Raw genomic sequence first — 24,061 nt, 5'->3', positions numbered from 1 at the left:
GGACTGGAAAGGAAAGGGTGACGGGAAAGGGGAAGGGTGGGGAAGAGACAGAAATCTTTAATAAATAAAAAAAAAAGATGGGAGAAGAAATTTCTTCTTTCTTTACTTTCTTCTGAATAGAGGACGTAGGGATAAACCACAAAGCTACAGCCACCTGATTTTGTAATTGAAAGTCAATTTTTTTTCATGAAATAGATTCTAATTATGATTTCCCCACACACAGCTCCTCTCAGAACCTCCCCACCCACCCAAATCCACACTTTTTCTTGTTCTCTCTCATTAGAAAACAGCAAACATCTAAAAATTAATAGTAGTAATAAAGTCATATAAAATAAGACAAACAAACCAGAATAAAACAAAACAAACAAAAAAGAGCAAAGAGAAAACACAAGAAGCACAAACAGACACAGAGAAATACATGTTTGCAAACACAGAAATCTTATAGAAACACAAAACCAGAAACTATAATATAAAAGATCTGTAGGGGAAAAATGACCATACAAAGCATTATGACACCAAAAATACTTCTAAAATACCAATGAGTTAATTTTGTGTTGACCATCTACTGTTGGGCATGAGACACACTCTTAAGTGTAGTTTATATACCCAGTGAGACTCTGTTGAAGAAAAATAATTTTCCTCTGTGTGCAGTTATCAGTTGGAAGTAGCTTCTGGGTCAGGGATGGGCCTCTGTCCACTTCCTTTCTCAGCACCAGAACCCCATCTGGCTTAGACCTATCATGGTCTCTGTGTGTTCACATGTGTCAGTCCTTCTGTGTCTAGAAGGCCTTGTTTCCTTGGTATCTTCCCTCCTCACCGGCTCTTGAAATCTTTTGGTCTCCTCTTCAACAGAGATCCCTGAGCCCTGAAGGAGGGGTTTGAAGGAGACATCCTGTTTTAGGACTGTTACTTTTTCCTGTGGTAGCACGCAGAGTACCTTCCAGTACCATGAACACTAGTCAATAGGGCTGATGGTTCCAGGTAGACACCAGCTCAGTTTCTCCATGTTCAATAAGCTACATAGATGTTGTCTTCAGCAATAGAGCCATATCATTAATTTGTGGAGATGAATTGACAGGCTTGACAATACAGTCACCTTATTTTTAACAAATATGTCAAAAATGTATATTGGGTAAAGATGATTTTGTCAACAAATAGTGCTGTGAAACCTGGATATCCATAGGTAGACAGATGAAAGCAGACTCCTCTCTCTCACCTCATGGAGGAATCAACTTCAGATGGATCAAAGACATTGACTGTAGCCTTGAAACTCTGCCTCTGTGTGGATGTTTGAATGAAAATGGCCCCTATAGTCTCATAAGGAGTGGTATTATTAGGAGGTGTGGCCTTATTGGAAGAAGTCTGTCACTGGGGTGGGCTTTGAGGTTTCAAACGCTCAATCTGGTCCGAATGTCATTCTCTCTTCCTGCTGCCTGCTGATCCAGATCTAAAACTTTGGGCTCCATCTTCAGCACCATGTCTGTCTGCACACCACCATGCTTCACACCGTGAGGATAATGGACTAAACCTCTGAACCTGTAAGCCAGCCCCAATTAAATGCTTTCCTTATTAAGAGTTGCCATGGTCACATCATCCCTTATAGCAATAAAAACCCTATGACATGTTGACAATACATCAATAGACAAGACTCAGGAAACAAGACCAGCAATTGACAACAGAGATTTTATTAAATTAGGAAGTTTCTGTACAGCAAAGAAAATAATTGAGTGAAAATACTGCCTACAGAATTGGAGAGACATCAATGCTAACTATGTATCTCATGGAGGGTTAACTCACAGAATATAAAAAAAATTAAATGACCCAATCAGCAAATGAGTTAATTAAATGAATAGACAATTCTCCAAAAAAGGAGTACAAATGAATAAAAACATATGAAAAATGTTCACTGTTACTATTCATCAGAGAAACACAAATTGAAAACATTGAGATTAAATCTCACAACAATCAGAAAGATAATCTGAGAAAATAATTACAGATGAGAGGCAGGAGTGGATGAGGAAAATAATGCAATAATACTTTAAATAAATAAAAATAGAAATTTTATTTTTAACAATAAAGAAAAGAAAAACAACCACACACATGCAGATAAGGATACAGAGAAAGGGAGCCCTTATACATTGCTACTGAGAATGTATATTAGCTTCCATCATAATTCCCAAAATTTGAAAAGTAAAAAAAATTCTTTATAAACAAATAGGCAAATTTATTATGTCACATTTGGAAATGACAATATCACTCGGTGCTTGAATAAAATTATCAGAGTTGAGAACATGACCCAGTGGGTAGAGACTTGCTTAGCATACACTAAGCCCTGAGTTCAATCCCCAGCCCTGCGTGGAATTGGACATAATATGCTCCTGTTATTCTAGCAATTCAAAATTAGAGGGTGGATAACTAGAAGTTCAAGAGCACCCTTGACCACATTTGGAAATGTTAAGTTAAAGAAAGAGACAGAGGGGGCTATTGAGCCATTAAAAGACATGAAGGAAAATTAAAAGTACATAACTAAATTTAAAAACAAAACTGAAAAAGCTGCACACTTATTGCTGCCATGTGGCATGGTGGGAAAAGCAAAGATGTGGCTAGAGGAAACACTAGGGGTTAGAGGGAAGGGAAAGATGAATACACAAAGTAAAGATGACTTTAGGGCAACACAATGACTCTATATGATGTTGTAATCCTGGATATTGCTGTCTTACATTTGTTTTAACCCACAGAATACACAACATAAGGGTGAACTCTAAGGAGCCAAATGTATACATTCATGATCTATATAAATGCAGCATTTTAGTGGGGACTGCGGATAACTGAGAAGGCTTGCATGTGCAGAGGCAGGAGTGGGGGTAGGGATGTAGATATTTTCTGTACATTCCACTGAGTTCTTCTTTGAATCTAAAACTACTCTTTCAAAATCTATCAATTTCAAAGTTACCCCCAAATAAAACACTTGTAAACAATAGAAAAACAGAAAATAAACTACTAGCTGCTCATTGTTCAAAAGTGTTCTGGATAGTTCCAAACATTGCATGAAAGAAGTTTTAGATGTGCCATGATTTTTTAAATGATTGCATTCTTGAAATTGGTACTAAATAAACAGCAATAATTTCAAAATGGAAAATCTGTCAATACAAATTTGTCTTAAATACCAAGAATATAATCTAAATAATATTATAAAACAAAGGTTCTCAGTCTGTGGGTTGTGACCATCAGAAAACACATAATTTCAATGGTCTTAGGAATGCCCAACCGTAATTCATTTTTATTACTATTTTATAACTTTAATTTTGCTACTGAGCAGTATCTCCATTCCTAAGGCCATCAAAAAAATACATGTTTTCCAATGGTCATGGCCCACAGTTTGAGAATCACTCCTATCCCCTCCAAATACTAACCAGGATGGCCCTGCTTATCTTACAATATCAGATAGGATCAGGTATTCACAGAGTAAGTAGTGTGGCAGTAGAAAATTCTCTATAAACATTAAGAGCATATAAAGCAGTTTGATAGCCTAAAATCCAAACACTGTCTAAGCATCAAGCACTGATTCATTGTGACTATCATTAAAGGATGGGCATCACCTAAAACGTGACCGTACTTGCTCATCTGCTGCAGTAGAGAATTCCTTGGTGAAATAAGACCTTTCGTTGCGTAAATTACACGTTTTGAAAAAAGATACAGAGTGGTAATATGCATAAATAAATCCGTTCATTTAACAACACCTTTTCCCATGTTCTTCAGGCCATTGTAGATTACTGTTACTCATGCTAATAAGTACATAAATGACAACAGTCTAGCAATCTGCCCTACCACAAACTTTTGACTTGGTCTTCTTTGATTGACACTTTTTCTCCCCTTCCCTCTCTCCTGATTTATATCCAATGACTAAGTATTTTTTTTCTTCCAGGATCATAGTATTTAAGTATTTCTGAGTGTGAAATGCTCTTAATTATCTGTTAAAGTATTTCCAATATGATTATAATGTGCCAATTAGATATTGATATGGATGAACAAAAGAGGATTTCCCTTTGTTCAAACCATAGCACATAGACAGCTTACAACTGAACATCTTGTGAGGTAAGTCCTTAGTGGGAATTGTCAGTGCCTATACTTGGAGCAGAAATTACTGGTAAGAGAAAAAGATCATTAAACTTTGTAATTAATAAATATTCCCTCTCCCCAAGACTTTAAGGCTGGGAGATTAAACAGCTGCATCAACAATACTGTGTAAAGCTTCAGTGCGGTGAGGAAAGCATGCTGGGCTGCCCAGCTGCTCAGGATGGTGTTGGATAGGAGTGAGTACTATGAGGACAGGAGAAGGGGGAGGCTTCCAGATCACAGATGGAATCTGAGCTGGACCTTGGGATGTGGAACTTCTAAGAAAAGAGAATTGCAAAGAAAAATACTGCCACTTAAACGTAGTGTGAAACAAATAGGTATTTTAAAGAGATACTGATAACCAGTACCATGAAAAATCGGAACGATAAATGGAGAGTTTAACCTAGAAATTGACACCTTTAATTCTAAATATAAATGGATATAGGCGGGTTAGGGAGGCGGATCTAAGATAAAATGCAAGATATTCATCTCTAATTAAAATTTTAGTTAGCATGAAAATTAGGTTTCATTATAGCATTTTCATTATAGCACAGAGATCTTTCCTCTCTGTGGCTGGAGATGGCTCAGTAGTTAAGAACACCTGTTGCAATGGACTGGAGTTCAATTCAGTGGCTCACAGCTCCAGGGCATTTAATGTCTTATTCCTCCCTCCATAAGCATCTTTCTGTACACATGTGCACATTCACACACACACACACACACACACACACACACACACGGGGGGGGGAGGAGGGAGGGAGGAAGGGAGAAAAATTTTTTAAAGTTTATTTCTAGGTCTCCTGTTTTCTGAGGCTATTAGAGATGGGACTCTCCCCCTCCCCCAAATCCTGTTCAATGAGTTTTTTATTATTATATAGAAAAACTGCTAACTTCCATAGGGATAATTTGACCTTTCCCTCTTTACTTCTTTCTCTTGTATTATTGCTGTAGCTAAAGACTTTGAACTCTATTTAGTAAGCGTGGAGAGAACAGACACCTTTGTTGTTCCTGATTTTTAAGAAAATGCTTTCGTTTTTTCCATTACAGTGTATTGTTTACTATAGATTTTTCATGAATAAGCTTTATTCCATTGAAACATGCTCTATTCTTACCTTCTTCAGAGGTTTTATCAGGAAGGGATTTTAAATCTTGTCAAAGTTCTTTACTCAATAACTGAGATGCTCATATGATTTTTGTCCTTGACAAAATACATTTATGTGTTGTATATATTTATTGATGTGTATGTTGAACCATCCTTAAGTCACCTGAATGAAATAAATTTGGTCAGGGTAACTGATCATTTTAATGTGCTCTTTAATTCAGTTTGCAAGTGTGTAAAATCATTTCTTCTAATATAAATTGGTAAATATTCTATAGTGACAAAAATAGGTGAGTGGTATCTAGTAGGTGTGGCAGGGATGGGTTGCAGAGATACATGAAGAATATTTTGGAAATCATGTAAATTTTTGTTTATCTTCTTGATGGTGATACTGCACAAGTGTACACCCCTGACGAAACTCATCAAACTATACCGTTAGCATTATGAATTTGGAAGAGTTATTAAAAGTTACATCAGAAGCATCAGGTTTTACACGACCCAGCTATCTTCTGTCCCCCAAGAAATACCCACAGCAAAGAAAGACATCCATATACTGAGAGTTAAAATTTGGAACTCCGGCTACCAAAAAAAGCAGCAAACAAGCTGGCACAACAATTTTTATATTTGATAAAATAGAATTCAAACCAAAACTGCTCAGAAGGGATACAGAGGGCCACTACATACTGACAAAAGGAACAGTTCATCAAGAGAATGCCATTGCTATATTTACACACAAAATATCAGAACCCCAATTGCATTAAAACAAACACTACCAAGGCATAAAATACCACACAGATCTGGACACGATGATAATGGGAGACATTAACATCTCAATCTCACACCCAAATAAGTCCTTCAAATAAAAACTCAGCAAAGAAATCTCAAAGCCAAGTCACACCAAAGACCAATTGGACTTAGATATTTAAACAAATATTCCACCCAACAAATATGGACAAACAGATAAAACAATACTGTCTCTAACAATGGCCCCATTGTAAGCTACAAAGTAAGTCTTAATAAATGCCAACGATGAAATAATTTTCTTATTCAATATAGTGATCAAAGTCTTAGCTAGAACAACACAAGAGAAAGAACTATCCCTCCTTGCAGATGGTAAGGTTTCATATTTACTTGGTCTGTTTTGGGGGCCCCTAGCAGTGGGGTCAGTACCTGTCCTTGGCACTTGAGCTGACTTTTGGGAACCTATTCTCCATGTGTGTTACCTCACGCAGGTTTGATGCAGAAAGAGGAGCTTGGTCCTGCCTCAACTTGATATGCCCTGCTTTGTGACTCCCCTGGTAGTCCTTCCCCTTTCTGAACAGAGGAACAGATGGGGAGAGGAAGTAGATGGGAGAAGGAGGGAGGAAAGGGGAGGAGAAGAGGGGAAACTGTGGTTGGTATGTGAAATAGATGAAAATATTTTTTAAAAGAGAGAAGAGAAAAATTTTGTTCAGCTGTATGGAAAATTGGAATTCACAGGAAAATGGGCAGAAGTAAAAATGTATTAAGCAAGGTAACCCTGGGTCAGAAAATGAAATGTTATATATGGATCCTAGCCTTAGATTATTGAATGTATGTTCAGGTGGGAGTAGATATGGGTAAAGGTTAGGAAACTAGGAAGGATTCAGTCAGACTCGGCATGGGGGAGTTAAAGGAAGGTGTAGAGAAGGCAACAGAACAAAGCAGAGGAGGGAATAGTATGTGGAGAGCAGGTATTAAACCAAAATGATTTAAAAATTTCATCTGGAGAGAATATTCTGTAAGCAAATTTTAAAAATAAAATATTGTTTAAAAAAAAGAAACACCAAGTGTTAACTCATGTACCATCGCCACATGCAGCTACACCGTACGCAGCCACACAAATAAACACGTAATAAATACCTTGATTCTCAATGAAAGTAGTATTTAAATGGAAGAAAACTTTTCCACCTAAGTCAGAATCGTCATAGGAGAATGCGTTTTACTGTTTTGGTTTTACTGTTAGCGAAACTTCTTAGTAAGTTCGAGCAGCAGAAGTTTCCTTTCCCAAATCATCTTTGTCATTGCCTGAGCAAGCAAATCCCGCCCACACGGGACACAATGCTTAGGCATGACTGTGCAAAGCCGGAGCAGCTTCCTCAGTGATAGACAAGGGCTCTCAGAGGCAGCAATGACTTCTTTGCAAGATTAAACAATTGTCAACTGTTGCAAAATGCTGCATTTGAGTGCACACTCAAGAAAAAAAAAAAACCTGGAGGAAGGCATTTCTGAAATATCAGCAGTTAGCAGTCCTGGCTCTGGAGCCGTCATTAGCTCAAGCAGAGCATAGTGTGCGCCAGAGTTCAGCAGCGAATGCTGCTGTTAATAGTCACTTATTATTACTAATGCATGAAAATGAGGAACATAACAGCTAAGAGTTTCTTCCTTTTCATTCATTCGCAGGTCTTTTGGAGGAAATGCAAACTTACAGCTAAAGTTCTAATAAATGAACTTCATACTGGAAGTTTTAAATCAGGCCCAAACAGTAGGCTTTTTTTTTTTAAATAAAGCAACGAATTCATAATTGTATCATTGCAAAAAAAAAAAGTGTAAGGTGGTTTTGTTTCCTTGTTTTTGTAGCTATTTCTACACAGGCACCGAGCTAAGTAAAACTCATTCCTACTGCTTATCATAGATTTTAGAATCTGTCACCTTTGTTGGTATTCAACACAAAAAATACACATCAGAATCTGTGAAAACATCTAAGGGAACCAAGTTAAAAGCATTTCTGTCTTCACTCGTCAGTCCTACGTCTCAAACTTCATAGCTGTTTCAACTGTTAGTGTCCTTCGGAGCTATTCTAATACGCTCAGGCCCAGTCTTTGCAGGAAGCTATTTCTAACTGCTAGAGAGTACAAGCCATGGGAGTTTTACCTCTTCCTATTCCTCTAAATGTTTTATATAATGAGGTGAACTATGGTGCATTGCTTTCCCCTCTGACAAATACATAGAGTATTGTTTGTTTAACAAGCGAGAAATAAGAAGACTATAAAACTGAGGTAGCAAATCCATTGTAATCGTGGATTCATTTCTCCTAAAGCGTCAAGGTTTCATCTTATCTTACTTATTCATTTATTGTCAAGCAAGATCTATCTATGTAGTTTTGACTGGCCTGGAGCTTGCTACATACACCAGGCTGGTCTCAAACTCAGAGATCCGCCTGCCTCTGTCTCCTGAGTGCTGGGATAAAACACATGTACCACCACTGCCCAATTCAAGGTTTTATTTTAAATGAATGTAACTTTATGATTCATATCTTCATCAGAGAAGATCCAGAAATTCAGACGGCGTTAGCAGACCTTTATGTAGCCCAACTGCGAGGTGATTTTTGCTAACCACAGAATAATAAGGTCACGTTGGTGTGGAAAACTCCTGGCTCCAGCAAAGGTTAATGTGGGAACTTTAATTGTGGCTCAGTGGATGTTTTTCTACATTTCACAAGCTGCATGTTGTAGCTATAGGTTAGAAAAGTGTCGTTTTTCCAAAGTATTTTTGAGTTACAGATAAAATGAGATTGAAAACTCTTTGAAATGTGTGATTGAATTGCCTGTTTTCCAGAGGTTATGAGACTAATTTATCATCATCCAAATGACTTCACTGTATTCTACTCTAATGCAGAAGTTTTCACTGTATGGTAGAGAAACTGGTTGAAGACTGTGATAGCTAACCTGAAGATCCAGGAACACCACACGTACATTTAAGAGCATCCATGCACATACACATATGCACACACATACACACAGACATGCACACAAATACACATACACACACAAAGCATACATGCATATACGCATGTATATATACCGCATAAATAGAAAAAAATTTAAACATGGATTACTCTCACCCTTGATAGGAAAATCAAATAAATGAAAAGTTTAAACATAAAGGACAGGGTCTTAAAAATAGTCAATTTGGGGTTTGTTTTTGTTTTGTTTTGTTTGTTTTGTTTTGGTCTTGAGGAGGATATATGATGAGTGGGAGCTTGCTTTCATGGGCCTAATGAGCTTCCTTAACTGCAGAAATCTTAGTGGTTAAACCAGAATTTAAAAACAGAGTTCCAAGTAAACTGAGATGGTTCATTTGCACTGAGCAATTGAAAGCAATTATAAAGAAAAAGTTCAATATTCCTGTTAGGCACAACACACAAAAAAGCAAGAGACACATTATTCTTCAGGGCAGCACATACATGTGATGATGAATAGAGAGTTAAGGAAGCAGCTGTTCTACAAAGGGAATCATGAGCTCCAAAGACAGTGGCTGCTGCTGGGCAGAGTTGGGGGAGACTCCAGCATTCTGCCTCTTACTTATTCAGGGCCTTGGTATGCAACCAGCCCTTCATGTCTACGCATGTCTTACAGTACACAACATAATATATTTAACAGAGAAGAAAATTAAAATAATTGCAAATAAATAAAAAGTACAAATTTGTATGTTTTGTTTTTAATATTTTAAGCATAACTGGCACAATTGACCTAGGACTTTGTTTCATATTCTTAGACTTTATGAAACCATCTTTTCTTATTGAAGATACCAACCTAGTAGCAGACAGCACTCTAGCTGGGTGTTAAGTAACAAAATTCTGGACAGAAACCCAAAGTTCTATCAAGACAGAGGAAGGGAGACATCAAAATCTGAGTCAGAATATCAGCCAATATATTAAGTCTTCATTTCTTGTCCCTGTCGTCTTACATGGGTTTCTGAGAACCTCAGTCTCTTAATTACACATGTGGGAACTGAGCGCCTGACGTTATGAGTGGCACTTAAGCTCCTATAGGCAAGGGTGATTCGTTACATTATTATTGGATGGTATTAAGAGGGATAACTAGGCATGTGAAAGAAATTCCTATCTCACTCCTCAGACAAAAAGAATGGAAATATTTAAATATAAAAATAAAATAAATAAAATCCCTGAAGAAAAAAACAAGGGTAGTTTGGGGTTTTTCATCTTGCACAGAGTTGACGATGGTAAAGTAATACTTGCAGGAGCTGTGGGACTTCCTGGGATGTGTGAGTTCAAGTACTGAAACCAGGAAGAAAGTTCCAGATAAAGTGTGACAGTTGACTTTAGCCAGAAACTTTACTAACCATAGAAAACTGAAACTAGAAATAATAATACTGAAATATTTAACTCCAGAACTTAAATTCTTTTTATGGAAAAAAAATCACTAACAGATTGCCAAGCAAAATTCTAAAGATTGTTCACACATTTATGATGAACGAAGGCAAGTTTTCCTCAGAAAATATACAGAATACATACAACCAATTTGGGGAAAAAATGGGAAAGCTGAATAAATAGAAACTGGATAAAAGATGTCAAAAACTTTGACAAAAGAATGAACAGCATCTTAGTTATCATGACTAACAACTCCAATTCTACTGATCAGATGGGGTGCGAAGATCAAATAAACACCCACACAGTTTGTAAAATGAAGACATGAAGAAAATAATTACAAAAGCAAGTCTTAAGACACAAAAATTTAAACAATTCAACAGGAAGATAAGATTTTGAAAGCAAACAATAATTGTTGCAAAAAATAAATCTTATTCCACAGCAAAGTAGTTACCTGTGTCAGCAACTTGTGCCAACTGCTAATAAAAACCATCTTGCTGTGTCTTTAAAAAAAAAAAAAAAAAACTCTTATTTCTCAAGAAACTGAAAATGGCCAAAAAAAAAAAAAAAAAGTCAATCTATAGAGAGCTAACTAAATGGCAAGAAACAACGTATGTGAAAACTCTTGGAGAACTATAAAATAATCATTTTTAAATGTTCATGAATACAAACCATGCCAAAAATTTCAGTTACATTGTTGGGCCTAATCCTTCCAGCAACTCTAGACACTAGAGTAAAGAATAGGCTAATTTAAAATATGAGTGACTGCATGTGGGCTCAAGCCTGTGATCTGCTGAGTGTCTGCCTGTGGTATGTAAATTAGAGAAAAGGTCAAACACAGACCTTTCAAACCTGCATACCTAGGGTTCTGCGGGAGGCTGTGAACCTGGCAGAAAGCGCAGCAAAGCAGAAATAAGCATAGTATCAAGAAGTCCAGAAGAAATAAGATCTCCTAACACAAAAAGGAAAACCTTGAAGTAAAAACATTAAAACTTGGCAATAAGAATGTCCGTGATGGTTCTCAGGACTTACAAGGAAGCCATCTTAGCAAAGACGCTGAAGAGGAAGCCAGCCTGAAAGGGCCTAGAGAGCAGAGCCGACTGAGTCAACAAAATGGAGGTTTAAACTCTCAAGGATTCTGCCCTAGATGTGACTTTGTTACCTGTTCATGACAAACGTGGGAAAGAGATTGAGCAATACCTGGTGTGTAAAGACAGAGGAAGTGCCTTACAGTGAGAGACACCGCGTGCTTGTAGACGGAAAGAGGTAGAGGTTAAAAGAACCAAGACAGCTAAGTGGGGAAGCAGGAGTCTAGATGTACTGAAGGAGCATGAGGCAAACAGCAAAGCGGTTTCCTTTCGAAAAGTCCTAAGGGGTCATGATTGCAGACACATGAGGTAGTAAGGATGTTTAAGGCTACTAACAGTGAAGTAACTTAGTGTCCCTTAGCTGGCAGAGCTCTGGGCATGTTAGGAGGGATGAAGCAAGGTCTCAGATGCCCTGCCAGTGGGAGGTTAAAGTCCACTTTGCAAGACGGGTGCATCAGAATGAGCCACGATCCTCTGGCTGTAGCACAGGGATAACCCAAGCCGCAAAGAAACTAAGAAAGTCCTACAGCAGTGCTCTTTAACGCCGCCTCTTTCCACACACACCTGGAAAGGTTCATGAAAACACAGCTGCCTGGAACTTCGAAAGCCTGAGTGTCCCTAGCAGTTTATGGCCATAGAAGACTCCGTGTGGTACATCTGCTGTTGCTATTGTTGTTGTTGTTGTGTTATTGTTTTGATTGCTTGATTTTTTTTTTTTTTGAGACAGGATTTTTCTGTGTAGCCATGGCTGTCCTGGAACTTCCTCTGTAGACCCAGCTGGCCTTGAACTCGGAGATCTGTCTGCCTCTGTCTCCTGACTCCTGGGATTAAAGGTTTATGCCACCACCACCTGACTCCGCAAGACACATCTTAAAAGTACCGGGTCACAACAGCCCCTGGGCAACTTCTAAGAAGGGACCAATTAAGGTTTGCTTTGGGAATAAAAATAGCCAGACTTAATCATTTGGAATCTCCATGTATTTACCACTTCAACTTTTTGTCATCACCTTAGAAAGGGTCATAGAAGTAAATTTTCCTGTAACATGCAAAGGGGTTATTTGGGCAGGCAGTGACATTTCACGGTAAAGTAAGAAAATGCCAAAAGAAAAAGGGAAGTTACTAAGTACCTTAAAATCACACAAACACACAGATCAGAAAGACATTCCTACTGAGCAACCGCATTGTCTCAGATGGTGTCCTTATCCCTAGCACTGTCCCAGATCTACCACCGTTGATAGGGATTTTAAAACTAAAAGGGGGTGGATTCTGTTTTCCCATCTTGCTACAGTCTTTTCCCTTCTTTGCTACCTCACTTCTAGAATGAGTGGCCGGGGCTCTCAGCATCGCCTCCCTCCCACTCACTTCCCCAGCAGCACCAGCAATCTGGCTGCTCCCCCGCCTTCTACTCAAACGGCAATATTGAAAGACACCGGCGTCTTTACAGTCAAATTCTATCTCTTCAGCTGCATTTGTGCACCTGAGCAGTTTGGCTGGGTTTTTATATTGGAGAGTTTGTATTAAAGCTTATTTTTAAACATTGAATAAAATGAATAAAGCCAGAAGATCATGACAGACAGGGATCTTGGTAGTAACAAGAGCTATCGTGACTCTGTAGAACTTGGGATAAAGGCCCCTGGTTCCTTACACAGAAAGCAAGACATTTACCTAACGACGATGGGTAAATACGGACAGACCCCACTCATGGCACAAATCCTTGCAGCCAACAATGACAGCTTGAAGACATCCTGTGTAATCCTTCTCTTTCCACCTTTAAAACCTTCCTTTGCTATGCTGGGTGGTAGTGGTGCTGGCCTTTAATCCAAGCACTCTGGAGGCAGAGGCAGGTGCATCTCTGTGAGTTCGATAGAGTGAGTTCCAGGATAGCCAGGACCACACAGAGAAACCCTGTCTCAAAACAAACAAACAAAAAAAGAAACTAGCAGCTTCTCTTGCCTCAAACTTTTTGAATACACATATAGTTAACTATGACTCATATTTGCAGGACAGTACTGCTCCTAAATATACTTACTAATCTTTGGGCTGCCTCTCTCTGTTCTCTAAGTTAACAACACACATGGTCACTTTCTCCTTGTGAAGCCCCTTTCTTCACCTCCACCACGACACCTACACATTTCCTTTTCTGTCTCCTTGCCTCCTATTCAGGACCCTCTCGGTAAACTACCAAACTACCTTTGTCCTCCAGCACCTTGGTGTGAGGTATTCCTCTCAAGCATCAGCTGCCCTCTAGTTTTAAAAACATTTGTTGACTTCGTTTGCTCCTTTGAGACCGTGTCTAACTAGGTAGCCTAGGTTGGCCATACCGCCTGCCCCACCAACCTAAATGCTGAGGTTTCAGACATGCAACACCCTCCGTGGGTCGTCACCTACTCTTGTTTCTCTAATTCTTCTCCCATTATCACTCCCATCATCCAGAATTCCCGCTAAACCTCCACACTGTGGATTCGCTCACCCCAACCGTACCTCAGCTCTCTCTGTGTGGCGACAGGCTGTTCCACCAGCCTGAGGGCTCCTCTCAGAGCTCTCCCTGGATAGCTCTGCCATTCACCTTCTCTGTCACTTCTGGCAAGATTAGACTCACCAACTACATTTTATGCAACCCCGTATTTTCCCTACATTCTTTATGTTGCTTAGTTATTTTATTATTTAATAATCGCCGCCAGATTCTAAGCTCCCAGAGAACATGATCTATAGCTGTCTTTTTTGAAGTGCTTGGGTTTAATTTAAAGCCTTATACCTGACAGAGCAATGCTCTGGTACTGAGCTACATCTCCAGCCCCTCCACATCTTTCTTCACCAAATATCCTCGGTACAAAGCACAGTGACAGACATGTGGCAGAACATCCCCTTCCTAACTGACCAAATGATGGAGCCTCACTCTAGCTGTGACTTGTTTTTCCTAAACAGGGATCTCAAACCTTTAGTCACTATTGTTCCTCTCTTGAATGTCACTGTCATTTCCAGCGCATCCCATCTGAAACCAGAGGTTGCATACACACACTCTTGTTGCGGCTCTTTCCCTTCTGTTGTTGGCACTGGAGAGCTGTTCCAAGCCAGCCCGTCCACTGAAAGGTGAGGGGACAGGGTCAGCAGTTCCTGGAACATGGCTAGGCTTTATTGGTCCTCATATAAAATGAAGGAATTTAATGTAGAGGCATCTTGAGTCCTTCCCTTCTGCAAAGTCTGTATCTCTTAATAGTGTCGTACCCACTTGTTTCATAAGTGGGGAAATACTGTCTAAAAAGATTAAGTAACCCCTTATCGATGAAATACTACAGTTAGACAGATTAAATGTGGCAAACCCCAGCAATGAGGATGTAATGTTGAAAACAGCCCCAGAAGATAGGAGATTAAATTTAGAGAAATGATGTTGTGAGTGGCAGGCTGGCTTCTCATGAGAATTTTTCGGTGCTAAAAGGGGGGCAGGGGAATCGATCTCTGCCCAGAACTCTACACATCGCCAGCAAACAACGTGCTTTGATAATGAAAGTAAAATAAAGGTTTCAGACATAAAATTCTTAATAATTCTTTTCATACAAAAGAAAACAGAACATTTCAACAGCAAAAAGGAAGTGAAATAAAAGTTAAAGATATAATATTAATTGGGGAAATAAGACTAGATAGAGACACAGAATTTCACGATGGAATTAAGACTATAGGAGGTGGCAAGTACTGTGCTTATCTAGAATGTGCCACCCAGAATTCCCTTCAGGGACAGCCCCTTGCCCCAGCCAAGAGCGCTGCCAGCAGACAGCCCTCAGTTTTCTGGGACTTCAGAGGGTGGTTTGCCTTCCTTGCTCAAAATCAAGCCCTCCCAAGGTCAGCCCACCCAACAAATGATTGGGGGCGGTGCGTAAAAGGCATTCTGATCAGTGTGTTATCTCTCGAAGGACAGCTAGCTCAGTAGTACCACCACCCCTGCCTGCTGTGTCTGGGGAGAGAGATGGCTGAGATGGAGGAATGTTCTATACACCTAACCGCATCTAAGTCTGACTCCAGGAAAACCTGCCACATCATCAACAGTTTGGAGCCTCAGAGATGCTTAAAGAAAATTTCTTCTCTATAAGCAGAACTCCCAGGTGTACCTCAACGCTGCAGCTTCTTTATGGTACTTTCCTTAAACACAAATAAGATTGTGTTCTCAGAATGGAAGTTTCCAGACATGTAAGGCATATACATTCTAGGTATGAAAACCTTAAAATTCTTTGTTTAGTGTTAATGCATAAATGATGTCAGGTCTTGGGGGAAAATGAGTAGATTATAATCAACTCTCATAAAAATTACATATGTCTGCGATGTTTATCATTTCTTCAAGTGATGAATGGTGATTACTTCTTAGGAAATATTAGTGTCACACAATCAAAACCCACATAACACCCACTGTCCTGCTCCCTAGACCCAGTCAGGAGCTAGAAAATGGGAGTCGGGGACAACATGAAAGAAGAGGCAAAACCTCATTGTCACGCATCGCTTTTTAATGACTGCATAGACCAATTCTTCAGACGCAATATAAAACCAAATGACCGCTGGATCGTTTTGTTCAGGAGCTCATCAGCCGAAATTCCCATGGTCTTACTCATAAGCAGTTTACCTACAGTGAGCACCTTCATTTATCCCCATCTTGTTCTAGCCATTCTGAGCTGGCCAGCCTCCCTGTAGCTAAAGTCTGTCTCAACCTATTTCTCAATCTCAGAGCATTTCTTTTCTCCTAGCTAAGGCTAAGCACATATTCTGTTGTGATATTGTCTTCTTTCCCATCTCTTATGAGACCTTGCTCTCTGTTATAGAGGAAAAGAAATTGTTATTGCTCCTCAGACCTGAATGCAAGCATTTCTGGTGTTTCCTCTGTCATTCGACTCTCTGTATTGACTTTGAAGAAACACCTGCTCTGAGCGTGCTTCAAAAATGCTGGGTTTCCCTATACTCCCCAGTATGGAGAGGAATGCCCAGCATCATGACCTTCCTCTACTATTCTCTTCTCAGGCGCCAATATAATAGCATGGAACTCCTATTGTAGGAACCCCTGCTAAGAAACCCCCTCTTTCTGCTTCAAAGGGAAGACTTTACTAAGTGCCATTGCCAAACAACAGGATAACTGTCACATTATCCTCCAAAACTACTGCCTTAGAATATTGTTTCTTTTTACAAGCTAATAGATGACCTCACTGTTAACTGTACAATATCCAGATAACCAATTTTCCATTAAATGCCCTTGAAATGCAGTCTTATTTTTTATTATTGTATGATACGCTGTTCCTGCAAGTTAGAGACCATCGTCTCACAGATCCTCCTGGCCTTTGTTCCTGTTACACATCCTTCCTCCCAATTTCCCTCTCTGACTTACCCTATCTATCCAAAGCTCAGCCAAGGCCAAACTCAAGACCAGATCCTCTGTAACGCTGTCAACACCCTATGGTTTTACCGTTCCCCGTTTTTACTTTAATTTTTTCTGATTTTAAATGTTCCTTGAAGATTTAATTTTATTTCTGTCTCCCTCATTTAGATTGCTGGAAATGTTTAGTTGGCATTCTTTCACACTTTACACATGCACGGTGGGGGGGGGATAGAAAGAGGGAGGGAGAGAGAGCGAGAAAGAGGGAGGGAGGAGAGAGAGGGAGAGAGAGAGAGCACTCTTAGAATTTTTATTTACCAGAATATTGAGCATGAAGTTCCAGAGAGAAACACACCTGTATATTAAGCTAATAGACAAATTTACAGCAGACACAAAGTAAAAAAAAAAAAAAAAAGGAAGATAGGACTGAAGTTAGCAAGGACAATTCTCTGCTTTTCTGATGTTGCTTTTAATCTTTTTAGAACTGAGAGCAGGTTGTATCCTCCTGCCCCCTAGTGGAAGATGAGAAAAAGGAGTAAAAATTATGAAAAGAAAAAAAAAAAAAACCACTGGCGAGTTGGTTCCTTTCTTCTTTTTTTTTTCTTTTTTCTCTCTCTCTCTCTTTTTTTTTAACTTACATTAGTAAAACCAGTAACTTTAATAGACGGTGTAATGATTTCGGTCAGAACATGAAACTATAATTCGAACATAGGGAAACTCAGAAGACAGTGGGGCAAAAGTAAGTAGACAGAAATGGTATGGTCCATGAAAGTGGAGGACAAGCAGCCACATATGAGATGGGGAGTTTAGCTTCTTCTTAACTTCTGCTTTGACTATTTCATTAGATAAATACCACTTGGTTTACAGTTTACAGTAAACAGGCAAAACAAAAGCATCCTGTCCTCTACCCTGCCGCCCTTCCTTTACTCCTGTCTGCAACACCAGTAACAAGCCATAAAGTTGTGGCCCTGGCTGGCTTTCAGCTCCCCATCCTAAATGGTTTCTCCGTGAACTTAGCGTGCAGATCGTGTGTATAAAGTTTTTTGCTTATTTGTGTTCTAAACACTCGATGACTTTATGATGCCAGCAAGGACTTCAAAGATTTGATGAATGCAGAGTCTCCAACTTGTGTTCAGACTCAGCTTTAAAAATTGACCTTTACGCCTTTAAAGTTCAAATTATCTGTTAGCATTTCCATTTTGTTGCTTTTCTGTCTGCTTCGCTAAGTTAATGTGCAACAGGACACAAACAGCTCCTTGTCTGCCCGACTTTCCCTGTCAAACTCATCCTGCACGGTTTTCAGGAGCTCTCTAGAGAAGCTCAGCTACTGAAAGATGAAGATCTTTCTTTTCCCATTTACCTTCTAGCCCAATATTAGCTTAGCACTGTCTAGCAGTGCTACAGAGGGTGGTTGTGGGCAGTGAAAAGCCTACGGGCAAACGGCTCACTCAAGTGTTTCATAATGTCCTTTTTAGAACCACGGACAAACCATTTCGCCTCTCTAAGCTTCGAGCTCTAGCTTTGTAAGTTGGAGCTGTCTTCCATGCCTACCTCACTGGGTTGCTACGCACATCAAAGAGAAAAGACATGTAAAAAATCTCAGCAGAGAGGTGCGGTGGTAGAACAGAGCTATTTTACGTGTGCTCACAAACAAGGTTATCATGAGATACTCTTTTTCTGGGAGATGACAGAAACGATTTTAAAGGAATTCTGATGAGAGAAAAAAAATACCATTTCTCCTTTAAATCGCTGAACTATAAAATTTAGAACTAAGTGCGTTGTTCCTTTGCAGCTTCTCCATCCACTAAAAGTGAAACACGAAAATGCCCTCCCACACTAACTCCTACCTACCTTCTATAGTGAAACCAGGACACCCCCACAGTAGCCCCAAATTCTGTTCACCTCCTACAAGAATGCAGACACCGAGGAGTGCACCTTCTGATTCAGAAAGTGTCTCCCTTAGCCCACACATCTTCAAGATAAATACAGACATACATCACTGATATGCCAGCGTAATTCTATGCATAAACCCCACAGTCACAGAAAGTAATAGAAAAAAAAAAAACAAGTATTCCCGACTTACACTGTTGGCAAGAAAGACCTAGGCGAGATATGGAAGATGACAGTCATTTTAATTTTTCTCCAAGAGGAAGAAAATACAGAGAACCCATGTCACTTCGCTTGCTATGAGTATGTGTTTAATTTATTCTTCCTTGTCCTCAAAGGGGTGGGGAGATGAGGACATGACAGTGGAGGAAATTATAGTCATGCATATATTGTAGGACACAAAGCAAAATAAATATGGCAAAGCAGAAAAGAGGAGTGATGAGATGCCTCACATCTAGAGGACCCCCACCCCCATCTCTACAACAGCAATTGGTTTGCACTGCCTGGCAAAAAGGGCAAAGCTCAAAAGCAGCGCACAGCAGGTCTCTCACCCCTAGTACTTCTCCCAAAGGAAGTTCAGACTCACCAGCCACAAAGACCCCCCATATCAAGAGTACCGCTAGGTCAGAAGTTCTCCAAAAGCAGAGCATTTCTGGTTTCTGGTGTCTGCTGCTCACTCGGTACTTTTTCTCCTCACAGGTAGGAGAGCAGTAGTGACCATGGCCAGGCTCCCTCTGCTCGCCCGTTGGCTTCTGTGTGGTAGCACCTCTTGACCATCAGCAGCGAGCTCTCCTTTCCTCCCTGCCCTTTCCTTGGACTCGACGTGTTGCAGTCTGATTAGTAAGCTGGAAGAGAAGAAACTTCTCTGGGACTTGACACAGCAGTAGATTTCCTGTGCAATGCTTTGCAGAGGAAGCAGAGTGAGTTATCTTCCAGCTCATTGGTCCTCCTCTCCTGCTGCTCACAGATAAACTGTACAATAAGGCTCTGAACATGCCTGAGACAGATGGATTTGTCCATTCAAAACAGGCATGGGATGTTGACCTATTTGGAGCCTACACTTGTAAATGTTCCGATCACAATTAACTTCAGGGAAATTCTCCAATAGGAAAAAAAAAAAGTGCACAGCCTTTTCCAGTCTTTTAATGTATAATATATATTTCTCTTTGGAAATGCTTGGGTGAAATTGCAATCTTGTCTGGAGGTCCAAACATAACACTGGAGCATCGAAAGCATGCCACTTTTCTGGTAATACTCTAGCAATCCCAAAATTGGTGGCTTAACACAACACAAATTCGGTGCCTAGGAGTCAGAGTCTAGATGGCTGTAAGGAGCTAAAACTCAAGGCATGGCCAGGGCTTCACTTCTGGGGACTCAGTCTTTCCCAGAACCTAGACGACATCTCTGCTCTCTGGCCTGTGGATACATCATGCTGGCCTTTGCTCTGCTGTCAAACCTGATGCCCTGACTGTGACCTGTCTGCCTCTCTTAGAAGGATCCTCTGTGATTGATTTGCTCAGGGAATCCATCACTGTCTCTCCGTGTGCAGACTCTTAGCTGAATTATGTCCACAGAGTCCATTTGTCAGATCAGTGGACATTCAGCCACGAGTCTCTGTTGGAGTTTTAACATTGAATCTCCCTGCTCCCTGACTTTGGGAGAGAAAGGTTAGTGTAAGCACAGATAATCATCTTTCATTTGTCACACATCTGAGATTCTGACTTTCCAGAAAAAATTCGGTGTAATGTTGCTAGTTAATGTGCGCTTAGATTACAGTTGAGAGGAAGAAAGACAAAAAAAAAAAAAATTCTGTGGCTGTGGTAAGAATTTCCTACCCCACGACAAAGTGCTCCAGGAAGGGGAAGAAAACAGTGCAAACAGGAAAAAAGATAAAACAACATGCATTTTTTTTTCAAAGTTAGCAGTTCCCTCTTCCCTCTTACCAAACATTAAACTATGTATATCCTCCCCTCCCCCCCTCAAGCTTTCTCAGTGAATCAATCTGATTCACATCATAAGATGAGATCCTTAAGAGCAAGGAAGGCTTGAAGGCTTGGGCTATGACAGTGAGGGAAGAGTAGCTGTCCTTCTGTTCAATGATTCATCAGATATCTGAAAAGAAAAATCGAAGAAATGTCATTTAAATCGTGATGTCATTTTTCCATCACACGAAGCTGTTAGTCCTGGAGGTTCTGACAACAGAACAGAAGTAGGTTTAAGTTCCCTGCCAGGCGGTGTCAGTGAGACCAGCTAATTTTAATTTCCTTAGTCATGACTGCATTTTTCCCATTTGGTATTGTAATAGCGTGAGCTGTTTTTAATGCCACCAAAAATTCATGATCAGGGCAGCAAAATGGCATAGTGGGTAAAGGTGTTGTCCGTTCTGATGTGGGATTTCCCTCTGTGTGCTGTGATTACCGTTAATGAATAAAGAAACTGCTTTGGGTCTATAGCAAGGCAGAACTTAGCAGGGAAAGCTAGGCTAAATGCTGGGAGAAAGAAGGGCGGAGTCAGACAGAAGTGATGGAGCCACCGGAGACAAACTAAAAACTTTAGCCAGTAAGCCACTGTCGCATCACAATACACAGATTAATAAAAAGGGGTTAAATTAAGATGTAAGAGTTAGCCAATAAGAAGTTAGAGCTAATGGGCCAATTAAACTGTATTTAATTAATACAGTTTCTGTGTGATTATTTCGGGTCTAAGCTACCCGGGGGAGGGGGGCGGGGGCAAAAACCAACTAGTGGCCTCTGTCTCTCCTCCTACACCTTACAAAACTGAAGACCTAATTACAATCCCCAGAAACTACATAAAAGGAGAGGGGGGAGGGAGAGAGAGAGAGAGAGAGAGAGCAGAACCAACTCCACAGTAATCCTTGTCCTTCATAAAAGCATCATGTCATGTAAACACACACACACACACACACACACACACATCCAAGAACGAGAGAGAGCATACATTGTTTCATTTTGCTTTTATTTAATTTTATTGTCTTTATCATTTATTTTTGAGATGCGATGGATTCAAACTTTCTGTGTATCTGAGAATGACCTTGAACCCCTGATCGTCCTGTCTTCACCACCCCACGACTGAGATTCTACTGTGACATGCGCTACCACACCTGGTGTGCTGGCGATGGAACCCTGGGCTTCTTGCATGCTAGGCAAGCATAGCATAAGCTGAGTCACATTCCCAGCCTCAAAAACAAATGAAAATGCTTGTCGTTTATTTTAATGCCTGCCCGATGCTAATATCAAAACCAAGCTCAAGAGACCTGGCAAAGTCTAAGGAGACCTGGTGGCTGAGCTGAACTGAGCATTGCTGCCTGTGAGGTCTTCAAACTAGGCCCCCACCCCCAGTCTGAGATTTCAGTTGTGACTTTCACAGGCTCGCTCCCTGGGTGCTCATCTGAGAACAAACCACAGTCTTTAACCAAGATGTGTAAGAGTCGAGTCAATGGTTGCCACAGCACACAACTCACAAAACAGAAGATAGAGTGGGTTTTTTCTCTCATCACCCCCTCACATCGTCTACCCTAAAGCCCCACACCCCAAATTTCTCAATGTCCACCTTCTTTTCTTAAGTACAAGCATTTGGATTGGAGGGGGGAGATGGTAGGAGGGGAAGGGAAATGGGAGGAGGGGAGGAGGTGAAAATTTTTAATTAAAAATAAAATTTTAAAAAACCAAGCATTTAAATTAAGGCACCAGGAGTTTATCATCACCCGCTGAAGATGTGCAGTGAGAACCACCATAATAAGAGAAGTGTGTGTGCATCTTGTAAAGGCTTCTCTCTGAAAAATCTCTGGCGCTAGTTTCTTCCTGCATGTGCTTTTCAGAAACAGAACAGAAAAATGAGAAAGCATCAAGAGGAAGAAACTGCTCAAGCATAAATGCAAAACCTCTAACTGTCTTCTTCTAGAAGATAGTTCTATTAAGAACCAGGGAATTTGAGGAAGAAAGAAAGCAAAACATAAAAATCAGAATGGTGTCATGTCGATTTAAAACAAAACAAAGCAGACGGGATGGTATAGATCCATGATGTGGTAGCCAAAAGCTTGGCTCAGCAGCCCTTAGTAAGTTAGAGCCGCTGTAAGCCATGACAACCACAAACTTGGACCTTTGGTTTGCTCAAAAATTACCTATCTGTCTACAAATGCCTTTCAAGTAAACATCTGCTCAGGAGTATTTCTCGCCCGCAAAGGGCTGGGGTGTAGCTCAGAGGCTGAGTGCTTGCCCAGCATGGTCAGTCCCCGACACTGAAAACAGTGATGCAGCCCATACACTGCACGCTTCTCCTTTCACATCCTATTGTGTTGTTGATATTTACCTTGAAAATTTTCACTTCTACTTACGCTATGTCATCAACAGAAAAACAACCTTCAGAAAATGGTATGTGTGTGTGTCGTGTAAGAGCTAACCATCTTGTTATAATTTTCCAACTAAATGTGTGTGTCATGTAAGAGCTAACCATTTTGCAATAATTTTACAAAGTGTACAGAAAAATTAGACCAGGACGTCTGAAAACGAAGTACATACACTATCAAACAAGTGAGCACCGTGTGCAGTGGTTAGTATATTCGCACGCTTTGTATACATAAAGAAACTGTAGTGATGTTTTATTTGTTGCAAAGAATCAATTCTAAATCTCACAGGTCATATCGATGGTAAAGAACACTTTCTAAGCCCTACACTTAACAACCTAAGTCAAGCCCTAAACACTTCACAAATATTATTCTGCTCAATTCTCTACACAACCGTATGCAGAATTCTCTACACAACCTTTATTATTCCCACCTTACATTGTTCCTTCTTAGCAAAAGGACTAGGTAGATTTTCCAAAGAGACACAGATGACTTGTGTGGAAGCAGGAATAAAACTCCAGAAAGCTTCCTTCATAGTTGGGTACTATTAGTTAGACTTTCATTTTCTAATCCATTTCTAATGGTCTATATTGTCTTCCATATATCTGCCAGGAAGTAGTCATCTGCTATTTTTTTCTCTTTCAGTTTCACACACTTCTTATTTCATTGCGTTTTTGTTGTTGTTGTTGTTGTTGTTGTGTGATTGTTTAATAAATAAACCATGAGCTGTAATTTACTTTATATTAATATTGCTCTTTGCTGCTTACAGCAATTTTGTGAAACCAAAACTAATGCTTAACCCTAGAATTCAGGAAGCAGAAGCAGGCAGAAGCAAGTAGATCTCCATAAGTTTGAGGCCAGCCTGGTCTACATAGCAAGGTCCAGGACTTCCAGGACTACACAGAAAGACCTTGTCTCAAAAAAAAAAATTACAACAACAAAAAACCCCCATTACAACTGGTTGCCTAATGGATAGTGTGGGTGCCATAGCCAGAAGACATGTCATTTAAAAGGTCACATGGCACAATGG

At 40.0% G+C, this 24,061-nt stretch overlaps 1 protein-coding gene across 2 annotated transcripts in view; it reads right to left on the bottom strand.

Annotated features, from left to right (window-relative positions):
• Cd200r1 (CD200 receptor 1) overlaps positions 1-19,527 on the bottom strand; it is a 75,313-nt gene extending 55,786 nt beyond the window's left edge. For both annotated transcript variants that reach the window (XM_050149004.1, XM_050149001.1), the window contains exon 1: positions 19,255-19,527. In XM_050149004.1, the coding sequence (XP_050004961.1) occupies positions 19,255-19,318 (64 nt within the window). In that variant the 5' untranslated portion in view covers positions 19,319-19,527. The remainder of the gene's footprint in view (positions 1-19,254) is intronic.
• Between the last annotated feature and the right edge of the window lie 4,534 nt (positions 19,528-24,061).

Source organism: Alexandromys fortis, unplaced genomic scaffold (genome assembly GCF_014885135.2).
Source record: "Alexandromys fortis isolate MF-2015 unplaced genomic scaffold, M_Fortis_MF-2015_v1.1 scaffold_4, whole genome shotgun sequence".
NCBI classification, from domain to species: domain Eukaryota; kingdom Metazoa; phylum Chordata; class Mammalia; order Rodentia; family Cricetidae; genus Alexandromys; species Alexandromys fortis.
This window is presented reverse-complemented; position numbering and strand designations above follow the sequence as displayed.